Source organism: Ciconia boyciana, chromosome 4, assembly GCF_034638445.1.
Source record: "Ciconia boyciana chromosome 4, ASM3463844v1, whole genome shotgun sequence".
In the NCBI taxonomy this organism is placed as follows: domain Eukaryota; kingdom Metazoa; phylum Chordata; class Aves; order Ciconiiformes; family Ciconiidae; genus Ciconia; species Ciconia boyciana.
The window spans coordinates 99,205,074-99,217,659 of NC_132937.1; the positions used below are offsets into that span (position 1 = coordinate 99,205,074).

The 12,586-nt window shown below is 35.9% G+C and overlaps 1 protein-coding gene across 1 annotated transcript in view; it reads left to right on the forward strand.

Annotated features, from left to right (window-relative positions):
* Positions 1–12,586, forward strand: part of ADGRV1 (adhesion G protein-coupled receptor V1) — a 292,589-nt gene that overhangs the window by 79,577 nt on the left and 200,426 nt on the right. The window contains exons 43-56 of the mRNA XM_072860950.1: positions 774–852; positions 1,489–1,627; positions 2,150–2,291; positions 2,722–2,984; positions 4,560–4,735; positions 5,436–5,560; positions 6,718–6,884; positions 6,967–7,110; positions 7,585–7,692; positions 8,186–8,438; positions 9,125–9,247; positions 9,450–9,672; positions 10,151–10,355; positions 11,362–11,508. Coding sequence (XP_072717051.1) covers positions 774–852; positions 1,489–1,627; positions 2,150–2,291; positions 2,722–2,984; positions 4,560–4,735; positions 5,436–5,560; positions 6,718–6,884; positions 6,967–7,110; positions 7,585–7,692; positions 8,186–8,438; positions 9,125–9,247; positions 9,450–9,672; positions 10,151–10,355; positions 11,362–11,508 — 2,294 coding nt within the window. The remainder of the gene's footprint in view (positions 1–773; positions 853–1,488; positions 1,628–2,149; positions 2,292–2,721; positions 2,985–4,559; positions 4,736–5,435; positions 5,561–6,717; positions 6,885–6,966; positions 7,111–7,584; positions 7,693–8,185; positions 8,439–9,124; positions 9,248–9,449; positions 9,673–10,150; positions 10,356–11,361; positions 11,509–12,586) is intronic.

Sequence of the window (12,586 nt, forward strand, 5' to 3'; positions counted from 1 at the left end):
CATGCAGTGCTGTTGTCTGAACAAATTAAAGCACTGTTTTTGCAGAAGAATCAAGTTCTGACTGTCAAGTTCTGGTCTCTGAGATTAGTGGACATTTCTGGCATTAATCTATTATTCAGTATTTTCACAGTGCAATACACACAATAATCTTTCAGAGTTATTGTGAAGATACATATGTCTTTATGGAGCAATAGAAAGTTACCTTACATAAACAGCCTACAAAAAAATTAATAATTCTCTGTTTGTAGCAGAATCTGAGGTGTGTGCCAGTAAGGTTATGATCAGGCACTGAAACATGAATGGGACATGAAATACTGGGTCATTTATTATTCTTTCTTACTCATTTTTCCTCCCATATTCAGAATGGTACAGTCTGCAAAATGTTGAATGTCATCATAATAAACACACACAATGAAGATAAAATAAGATTCCACGACAAATCTTGCTTTTGGTATTTCCTATTTTTTCTGTGCTGTGTTTTGCTTTCTAAATTTTCTTTAGTCTTTTTTGTATGCATTATTAAATGTAACAGTGGTAGTTCAAGGCACTGTGTTGCAGTTCTAGTAGTAAGGTAGTAAATCTGTCCAGATTTTCTTTGAGCCTTTCCAATCATCTTGCCCACTACCATTTTCTCCTCCATATTTTAGAAACAGAGGATCACGTATTTCTTCTACAAAATTAGTAGAGATTTAAGAAATGCTTCTATATTCTTGAAAATCATGAAAATGGACTGTATTGTTCTTTCATTTTTGTCCTTCTGTTTTCCATTTTAGATGTGGAAGGTTTAGCTTCTCAAATTATTATTGATGCTAATGATGGAGTAAGCGGAGTAATTGAATGGGAAAGTTCCAAGTAAGTCTTGTCTCCTTGAAGAACTCACTGTGTCAGTTAGTGATTGGGGTTGCCCAATTATTTTAGTTTTCAGTTAACAGTAAAATTCCTATTCAAAATAGGGCCAGGTCTTTGAGATGGCAAAGCATCATTCAATTCAGTAGGACTGAAAAGTGTAAGATAATTCCCATACTGAAAACCAACATTTACAGTATGGTTACTCATAAATACTTTGCTAACATGTACTTACTTTCACTGCTGTTCTTTTATATTGTGAACTTGTGTCACTCCCCCAGCCTCCATCCGCTGTTCCAGCCTCTGCATCCATGTAAGCGTACACACTGGCATCTCCCAGATCTTTTTCTCTGACTAATTTCCAGGAGTTAGAAAGAAGGCACCTGTGAACATAGACAGGCTTAATCTGCCACTAATAAGCAGGAAAAAAGCACAACCTCCTATAGCTTAATTCCATTTAGACAAGAAATAAAGGTAAAAATGTGGTATTGGACAATTGTAACAATGCTGATACTGTAATGATGCCTTTTTCTTATAAAGCAGAGGGAATTATTTGAAGTGAAAATATAACAACTATCTACCATCTTATTCAAAAGAACATGCTCAGCGACCACTGAGAATTTTTCTTGCTTTTTGTTTTAGTTTTGAAGTTAATGAATCTCACAGGAATCTGACAATAACGGCATATCGAAACAGAGGATCATATGGCAATGTGTCTGTATTTTTTTATGCCCAAAATTTGGAGGCACAGCTGGGTTTGGATTTTAGTGTGACATCAAGGGTAAGAAGCAAATTCCAAATCTAGTACTTTTCATTCCCTCAGCTTCCTCAAAAGGATGTCTTCTTGTTTATTCTGCAGAATGATCAGTAGTGCAGCTAGATTTTTCAACTTGTTTCAATTACTTTGGTCATCTGAATAGAATGAGATAAAATCAGTCATCTTATTTTACTGTTTCTTTCTTTTTAAATACTGAAGTATTTTTAAATATAAGACACATTGTAAACTTTCAAACTTCCGTCTCAAATACAACTTCACTTAGACAAGAACATATAAGATTTCATATAAGTTTTCATATTTTTTACAACAGAACTTTCAAAGTAAATTGCTCTTGCTTGTCCTCATTCGGCAATGTGCTGAACTTTTTTACTTCTGTTTCAGTCAATTTATAAGGGACACAGAGATTATAGCCCTTCTTGCCTCCTCTTCCTTCCTACTTAAGACAATTCTGTTTACCTTAGTTGAAAAATTCTGTGTGTATTAACAACTGTTAAGTGTTCAATGCTTTCTGTGTTTCAACGTTAGACTCTTTTTTTTGCTGATGGAGAAAGGAATAAATCTGTTGTTGTTACGATTTTTGATGATGATATTCCTGAAGGTGATGAGAAGTTCCAGTTAATTTTAACAAATCCCTCTCTGGGGCTGGAATTAGGGGAGAACACAACAGGTAAAACTTAGTTTTGATGTTCTCATTCTTTGGAATTGTATGGCAGTCATTTTAATTTCATTCTTCTGAATAATCATATTTTGGAAAACACCATTACCCTGCTATGGTAGATCTTTATACTCCTTTGGAAAGTTCTTAAACATCCCTATGAAATCTATGCAATTATCAAGACAATATGTAAAATTTGGAATCAAAAAATGTGAAAGTGAGCTTTTTAATAAGAGAGTCTAGATTCTTCCTGTCTAGAAGTCTTCCTAGATAAAGTAAAATACTTACCTATTCTCTTCAAATCAAATAATGGACATAAAAGCATTATATATACACTAAAGGAAGAATGGATTTGTGTTTATATGTATTTTATTTGTATATATGTACAATTATACTTTACTATGTTAATTAAAGAATGTTTCCATTATTTATTTCTCAAAAGCCACAATTACTATACTTGCCAATGATGATGGCCATGGAGTTTTGTCATTCAATAACAGCGATCACTTCTTCCTAAGAGAGCAAACAGCTCTCCATTTGATTGAAAGTGTTGCAGTACTAAATATTATTAGAGAACCTCCTCAGGGGATATTTGGCACCGTGACTGTTCAGTATCTTGTAAGTGAAATTAATTCTTCAGAAGCATCAGTGGATTTGACCCCTTCGCAAGGATATATTGTGCTGGAAGAGGGAGTCAGATTCAAGGTAATATGATAGTTATTACCAAAGAAGTGAAGAAAGCTTTTTTGAAATTGTTGGAAAGATTTCAGAATTGTCTGTGGTTTTTCTTTTTTTTGTTTATTTCTTATGTTTTCCTTCATTCTCAGAACAAATTGAGTCCTGGGACTGGGAGTGCAGAAAAATTAAATGTGCTCTTCTCTAGATATTTCTCTCTTTGTAATAGTTGAGGTAAACTGAAAACAATATAATGGGTATATAATGTTTATGTATGCATAGGAACATTTCTTTGTACGTATTCAGCACATAGGTGAAACACAAACTTTGGAATTAAGTGATAATTTACAAGCATAAATAGTTAAGGTTGAAGTAAAAATCTCATTCTGTAATGTGATACTTCGTCTAGTCTGAGCTGAACAGAGAATGCTGCAACAAATGCAAAAAGTGAACAGCTCTCAGCATTTTAGGAATAGAAAATTACTTATTCTTCTGCGAGTATTAAGCTCACTGCCTCTGTACTGTCCCCACAAGAATGTCAGCTAGAAAATGAAGTATCTTAAGTTTGTGAAATCCTGACCCTTCTGAAGTTTAATGGCAGTTTGGGTTTTTTTATTTTATTTTATTTTGTCAGTGAAGCTAGGGTCAGTAACAGGTTAGTATATTATGGCTAATGGGGTAGAATCTGAAACAAACCTTTCTGGAAATACTGGTTTTCGATTTCTGAACCTTAAATGCATTCAGAACTGCAGTGCTGGCCAGTGTAGCAGATCCATGGGAAGTCAAAGACTTCTTAAAACAGTTTCTAAATATGGTTTGTTGCAGAAGTAAACAGGGATCTAAAAGGTTGCAAGCTCCAGTTTAGTTCTAGATCCATCACTACTAACTTTTTCTGTAGCAAAACTGGTGTACCCCTGTACCTTTTGCCTGTTTGGGTAGTGGGAAGGATGACAGTGAGTCCCAAATTATAGTGAAAACACCTACCTCTTTCTAGGTAATTCTCTGCTAATTTGAGACTACCTTGAGACCATCCTATTCTTATCCGCAGTGGTAGAGGGAAAAGAAGCATCAAGAAGAGAGAGAGTATTTCAAATATCCCTCTACTCTTGCTTCTTTTCCTTTTTTCTTCCCAGCACCAGTAGTGGAATTACCCTGTTGCCCTGGAGCTGGTTTAGTTGCCAACTACAGTAAATTAAAACCAACTTGACTGAGCTGCATTAGGGGATCAGGTAGCTGTACGGGGACTATGAATTACCAAGGAATGTGTAGAATAAATAGAGAACCAAAGTATGAAAAAAGGATCAAAAACTATTACATTTTGGGGGTCTTAGCATGAGAGGAGAAAAAAAAGAGAAGGAAAAAAAAAGTGGATATGCTTGTCTTAGTGTTGCACCAATGGAGGTCACCAGATGGATGACTTCAGAACCTCAGCCTGAACTGTCCTTGCCTCACTTCTGTCCTCTCCAGTTTCAAGAGCCGCTGTTCTCCTGCTGTGCTATCCAAAGGCGTACAGTGAAAGAACAGAAACAGTAGCATGGTCTGATAGGGTTGTGTCATCATTAGCTGTCAAGTCTCAACAACTTTCTGTGCTTGTTTTCTTGTCAGACGCTGCATATTTCTGCAATACTGGATGAAGAACCAGAAATGGATGAGCACTTTATTGTCACCCTGTTCAATCCAACTGGAGGAGCCAGACTTGGCACAAGAGTGCAAACTATGATTACAGTATTACAGAACCAGGCTCCACTAGGGCTATTCAGCATCTATCCAGTTACAAATAGGTACTAAAAGCTGATTCAGTTAAAAGGAGATTTTTCATATTCAGTAAAGATGGTATCTCTCTGCAATTTTTTTTTTTTTATGAATCCCTTTAAAGAAATTCAGCAATCCATTTGTAAAACATCTATAATTTTGAAAAATACACTATCTGACAAATACTATTACTGCTATACAAAAGAACAGAAAAACACTTAAAATGGACATCATTAGAAGTGCCAATTTCTCTATGGATTTTTTTCATAAAACAGTACTTCTTTAGTCCCTAATATTCCACTAATAGTAATCCATGTTAAGAGCTCCAAATGTCAGATCAGTGCCCAAGGAGTCATATATTTTATAATTTATTTTTGTTTTGAAGCTTGTGTAAAATACACTTTCACTCAGGGCTGTTTTTCAGAAGCAAATGAACCATATGGAACAACATTTTCAAAAATAATTCAGCTTAAACTGTACAGCTGGTGTGTTAAATTTCAGGCTGGTTTAATTTGTTGAATTTCCTATGATTTTGCCAAGGTCTTGCGGTAAGAAACATTGGACAACCTTAATTAGTGTAGTTATCAGTCCGTCAAATAGCAAAACCAGTTATTAATATTTTCTTATTTCTGTTTTATATTCTGCACTGGAATTGTACTGTAAGAATCTTATTCATAGACTATAAAAATAATACTTTTTTTTCTTTATTGTCACAATTCTCACATTTAGGACGAATTTCCTCATAATTGAAGAAGCCAACACTACAGTTTATTTGAAAGTTTCACGGAGTAATGGGCTCAACGTGTCTGTGAGTGTTGAGTGGGAGACATTGTCGGATACTGCATTTGGCATCAGTACGTTCACTTTATCGAGAGTGTCCACTGCTTTTGTCAGAGTGGAGATAGCAAGAGACTAGCCAGACATACAGGAGATGTAACTTTGGAATGTAACTTCATGTATTCAGACTTGATCACATTAATTAATATTTTTCTGAGCATGTCAAAATTCATTAGATAAAAGAGCTTAGCTGCTTAAGTCACCTTGTCATCAGCCACTTCTGCCAGAGTTTCAATAATCTGTATTGCTTTCCTGCTGCTTATATGAACATTATTGTCACTAGACTTTTGTTTAATAAAATCTGTTCTTTACTACTTGTACCTTTGGATTTTTCTAACACAGTATAAGAGACACACATTATATAAACCTGACATAGCCTTAGTCTGAAAAAATGCCACCACACGTTTTCTATCATATCTCCCAGTGTGCCTACTGAGATGCATTTATGGGAGTCTCAGGCTGTAATTTCATGAACACTTTAATCTGGTCCAATTTATCACTGCCATTGAAGGAAGCCATCCTTCCGTCTCCGCCCGCTTGTTCCCATTGCCATGCTAAGCGTTTTTTGTTCCAGTACTGATATGTGTATAGCTGCTCACTAATCCAGACTGGCACTAACAAGGCAAAAAAGGAAATGCCTGATTTTGAACATGGATGAATACCCTGTCTGGCTCAGCCGCTCGTCTAACCTATGTGTGGGACTGGGAGTTTAGCTGTTGGAGTTTAGTTCTGACAACGCAGTGCCTTTTTCTGTAAGCCAGTTGAGCAGCTTAGGCAGTTTAAGAATCTTAGTGCCATGGCTGCTTGTTGTGATGAGGGGGAGAAGGAGGATAGACACATACATTTTGTAGTTTCTTTGTCACTTTTTTCCCTACTTGCTATCTAGCTAATTTTCTCACTAGCTAAATTCCAAACTGAATCATTCTGAATCAGACTCAAATTGCCTATGCATCTTCCATATGCAATTGTAACGTATGAAGAATACATTTATTGCTTAACTTTCATTACATCCTCAGTACTATAACAGTTCCGTGCACTTACATACACTTATACCAACTATTTAGAGACAACTTCAACATTTCTGATACTAGGTCTGGTTTTGGCAAATAAATCATGAAAATGGTGTTGAAAAAGACCTCAAGAACAAATAGTATTTTCTTTTACTATATTGCAGGGGGTAGTGTCAGTGTCCTGTCTGTCTTGCAAAGTTTTGTGGAAGAGTCAGCGTCTGGCTGGTGTTTCTTTACATCAGGAGAAATGCTGTATGGTGTTCTGTTGCGTACGCCTCCAGCTACGTTTTCTACTGTCTACCAGTGGAAAGGAATTTTTGTTCCTATCGAGGTAAATGTTTGCTTGCAAACACAAAGCACGCTACTTAACAAAGAATTTAAGTCTCAATTTTACTTTTTTATTCCTCTCTCAGAATTTCAGTATGTGGGATCCTACAAGCTGTGTGTCTTTCCAAATCCGTGCCTCTCCCTACCTTGTGATTACTCATGGAGGAGCCAAGCAGGGAGCTTCCAACAACAGTGTGTATGCATTCATGCCTGGACGCAGACTGTTGAAGGTAAATCTGTTTTACTTACAAAATCATAAAATAATGGATTTGGAAAGGACCTCGGGACGCCCTCCAGTCCAGCCACGTTTTAGAAAAAAGCACTCTGTGCTCAGCTAGTTTGGGGCTCTAACACTCTGCATGACTTTGATGATGTAAGTTTTTACAGCTGGTTGTCTACTGTGTTTTTATATTTATATTTTGGGGGTGGGAGAAAATGTCCTGGGAAGCGAGGAAATAAATCGTGGAGCAATCAAGTCATAGAACATTTTCTGAAAAATGTATGATAAGTTATATTAATTTTGTAAATTAACTCCACATATATAGACATATTTTTAAAATTGTAAAATTACATATATGTAATTTTATATATTTTTATATAGTTTTATATGTAATTTTTCAATTTTAAAAGATATGTGTAAATATGTATAAATTTGTCACTTGAAGTCACTTCCAAACACCATTTTTGTCATATTTCCCTCACAGATACAGACTCTCTCTATTCGGGATACCAGACATGTGAAACATTTTGCTGTGGGTGAAGAAGACTATTTGATTTTTGTGAGTCACACAACCAGTTCCAGTTCCATCCAGGTTAGAATACACTTGTCTTCTCTGGCTTTTATGTGGGTAGTTTGGTTAGTTTTGAGTTTGAAATATGAAGGGATAATAAAAACACTATAAGTATATATTTCTGAAAAATTACTTACGTTTCTATTATGGATTCATAAGACTTAAAATTCTAGACTTTTTGAAATGTAGCAATACTCTCTACATTAACATGTAATTTACATTTGGTTTGATTTTATTGCTAGTGTTATTTCTGTTTTGAAATCTAGCATGTTAAACACCTATAAGAACAGAAATAGCTTCTGACCATAAACCTGTTAATCTGAAGAACAGGCACAGCTGCTTGCAGTAAGGTAGTTACTTAGCAGCGTGCTTCTACCTTAACATAGGGTCCACCTTAGAAATGAGGAATTCAGTTCACTATAAGTCTTCCCAGTTTTTCATCATGATACTTAATTTCTCTTCTCTTGGTGCTAATTATGAATATATAATTAAAAACTATTTCGTATTTCCACAGGTTTTCCAGTGGAATAAAGATATATTTGTGCTGCATCATCAACTTCCACTTTACAGAGCTCTGAACATAGCCTTGTTTCCTAGAGGAGGCATTATGTACCTATTAGTTTCTTTGTCAAATACCAGCCAGAACATGCTCTTGTACCAGTGGTTGAATAATGAGTTTAGGAATCTTCATCAATTACCAGCAAAAGAAATAAAACATATGGAGGCCTGGATTTCTGGATCTGATATCTATTTAATTATTGCAAAAGGTATTTAGCAGAAGACAAACACTGAGTTTGCTAAGTATATGCTGGCTTGTTTGGTAGCAAAGGCATTTGGGGTAAAGGAGTTTAGACAGGGATTAAAGTATTACTGGGGAGTGACAATTCACTGATAAGCATTTTATCAAAGTAATCTCTGTTGTGTCCCTCAGAAAATAAAAGTAATGCATTTATTCTCAAATACTTCTGAAACTAATGAAATATTTTCCCAAGAACAATAGGAAATAATTATTAATCTAGCTGCAGATTGCACCCTTTCTAAGCTTTTCTGAGCTTTGTGTTATGCAAAGATCATTGGTCAGCAAAGTACATCTGTTTTTTATTACAAGTGTGATATTTTAGGCATTGTTTTATGACTGCATCCCTATGCCTATTGGAAAGTTTATGTTTCAGTCTGTAGGTTTCTTTGCAATTGGCTGTTGTCTGCTGGCAATCTTAATGCTCTTATATGTGAATGTGTGCAGAAAAACCCTTAAATTATGTCAGTGGATGAATCATGCCATGGGAGATCAGTCATACTATGGAGTTATGCACCAAGTAAAAAGGAAAATATGATAATTTGTCTTGCTTTGTAATTAAAGCTGCCAAACTCTGGCTTTTGAATGGCCACCAGCGTGCTATTTAACTAACAGGCAGCAAAATAATGGAAGTTTTGTCACTTTGCTCCTTTATAGAATCTGGAAATTCTTCAGAAATTTTCATCTGGGAGACAGGGCAGTCTACCTTTAGACACTTTCAGTCTCTTCCAGTCTGCGCTGTAAGAAACATCCATGTTTTCATGCCTCCTTCAGGTTTAGGTAAGACTTAAATGACAATATTTGTTCAAATCCTAGTTTATAACGCTGGAATTGCAGAAATATATGTGCTCATTTTTCCGTATTAATCAGACTTTAAAAGCTACTATAATCCTTGTGCTACCAAGGGCATTTCTGGCATTACAAGGAGAACTTTTAAATATATCACTGAGTATTTATTTTTTCTCCCTCTTGCTCAATGTAGTTCACATCTTCCTATCTGGTAAGGACACAACAGCACTGTATTCTTGGAACTCAGAAGAGAACCAGTTCTCTGTAATGCTAGAAGCCCCATATGCGGATCATATCACTTCTGCTACTGCAAGGTCTCTGAACTCCAGCAAGAGCTTGATTGCTCTGTCTGTAGAGTCCAACTCCCAGATTTATGAGCTGACCACTATCTTCAACCAGTCAGATTTTATACCTAGGTAGGTTTTTTTGTTTTATATAACTTTCTCCCAGCTCTTGCATTTATTTTTCTGTGATACGGTTTTTGTTACAGTGGAGAGCGTTATATACTCCTGTATGTGGTGTGTTTATTAACACTAAAGAGAATTTTTCACAGTAGGTTTAAGATAACCTGAAGTCAAACAGCCTCACAACTGGCTTTAAAACATGGCAAGAAAGGACTTGCAGTTATGACTTGATTTTTTTTAAAGCTTTTATTTAGGATAAATTAAATTACTTTCATAATTAATTTCAGTTACTCTACGATCTATTGTAATTTAAGAAAAAAAACCCAAACCACACAAAACCCACAACCTTTAAACCTCAATTACTTCCTCAGGAATATAAACAATAATTCCAGCTCCAAAAATGCTCGTTAAATTTACAGCAGTGCTTTCAAAGTTCATTAATCAGCTATCCTCAGTTTATAATTGTTTGATGTGTGTGTTTTTATGCTAGTTCAGGTGAATTGATATTTGAGCCTGGGGACATGGAAGCTGTGATAGCAGTCAATATCCTGGATGACATCATCCCAGAGGAGGAAGAATGTTTCAAAGTGTGGTTGAAAAACCCAAAGGGAGGTGCAGAGATTAGTGTTCATGGTTTTGTTAATATAATTATTCCTTCCAATGACAACGCCTATGGAGTCATTGCATTTGCTCAGGTAAAACTTCTAAGGTAAATCATTAAAATATGTATATATAATTTCTGAATAATGGAACACAAATATACTAAAACTGTAAACTAGAGCATGTGACAGGATTGTTTTTCTGAAGTCTTGCAGGAACCTGAGTTAGAAGCTTTTTACCATCCATTTAGTATTGCTATGTGATTATATAGAACACAAGGTGATCGAAAATCAGTTCCACGGTTTGTCCCTATTGTGAGATTTTTATAATCCACTTACATTTAAATTAAAACATTAGTTTATCAGCTTGGTTTTGCAAGAACCGAAAAATTCATTTTTCAGATGGCATACATGAAATCATCATAGAATTGCTACTGGTTAGTTAATCAAGGGAATTAAGTAAACAAATCTGAAGATCCTTTGCCCTGAAAAAGGTACTAATTGTGTTATGTCACAAGATGAGCCAGTCTGCCAGAACAAAATAATTTCTTTGGAAAAAATGTCAGACTGAAGGTATTATTTGGAGTGGTTAATTCTTAAATCATCAAACACTGTAGAAGTTCTCTAACAGGTATATAGTAAATGCATACTGAAGATATAAAACACAGAAGAGTCCTTACTGAAATGAAACATTGCACTGGACTTGTGTGAGGAGGGTGAATAACACTAAAGTAACAGCAGTAAAAATATGTCTGTCTTGAAGGTCCATTTGTTTGTTATCTGCTTCATATGATTTGGACATAAAATACTGTACTAAAAAAAAGAAACAACAAAAACCCCAAACAAAAAACATTGGGTTTTTTGCCTTAGGATAAAGAGGCCTGACATTTTAAATTCTTACGTCCGTGAAGCCTGGGAGTATTGAGTACTGCTGAAAATTAGGACATATAAATTTAATCAATGAACATGTATTTAGCGACTTAATAGTAGATTAATTTATTGATGCCCAGTGTCACTGGCCCCCATTGAATACCCAGATCCCTAAAGAAGCTTTTCTTTATAAGAAAATAATGTTATGGTTATGCTACTTTATGTTTTCCAGAGTTCTTTATTTAAACAAGTTGAAGAAATGGAACAGGACAGCCTAATCACCTTGAATATTGAACGTTTAATAGGAACATATGGACGAGTTACAGTAGAGTGGATCGCTAATGGGAGCATAAGTGATGTATTTCCAGCTTCAGGAATGGTATGTAATAACATCACTGATATTAGGGAAGCACTGACTGTATTGTCTCAGACAATAGGTGCAGATGTACTGAGAGAGAAGGATAGTACATGTTAGATTGCCCCGCTCTTCTGATAATTCCTGCTTCCTGGTCCTTTCCTGTGATTCTGGCAGTTTGCACTTCTGGCTGGCACATACTACCACAGCATCAGTCTCAGTCTTCTAGAACCAGATACTGCAATGCTGCCCAGGCACTAGAAATGTGTATCTGTAGTATCCTGTTCCCATCTCCCTTTCTTCCTGCTGTGAGATCCAGCTACTGTGTCAAATCATTTGCGTAGGTGGGAATCTGGGAGCGTTTGCTCTTCATCCTGACCTTGTCAATACAACTGAGAGCTTCAGTGGCCCAGGAGAGTATCACAAGTCCCAGTTTTCTCTGTTTCTAAGACTAGATTTCTGGCCATGTTAAAATCCAGTGTTTCCTGCTAGCCAAAGCTCTTGGTATGCCTTAGGACCAACAGACAGCAGGTTCTCTAAGTCAAGGGCCTCCACCTGGTGGCCATCTGTAGAAGACACAAAGCCCTGTGGGCTTTGAGGCTGTAGAGCTGTAGCACGAGCAACAGCTGAGGGAAGAAAGGGCCAAAAGACTGTAGAAATAAACTTTACACCTGGAAATAATGGGTCTGACATAAGATTAAAAATTTAAAGAGAAATCAACAGAGGGGAAATCAAGGACACCAAAACAATCATACTAAAATTATTACTCCTTGAGCATTCCAGGTGGATGCTACATGATTTCAAAAGTACTCCTTGAGCATTCCAGATGGATGCTACATGATTTCCCTGCACACATTTGCAAGTAGGAAGAGACAGAAAGGTAAACTAAAGGTATAGTGTTTTTCACAGGAAATTTCTGTTTATCCTTCAGCATAGGTGTAGCCTAAGTGTTTATAGACACGTCTTCCTTGTTGAGAGAGACCTAATCAAGTGGCCAGTTCTTTGAATTTAGAGATAAGAATAATATAGATAGATAAATTATTTCTCAATCATTTTATCTGAAAAAAAAAATCAGCAAAACTGTTGACTAGACATTCTTTCA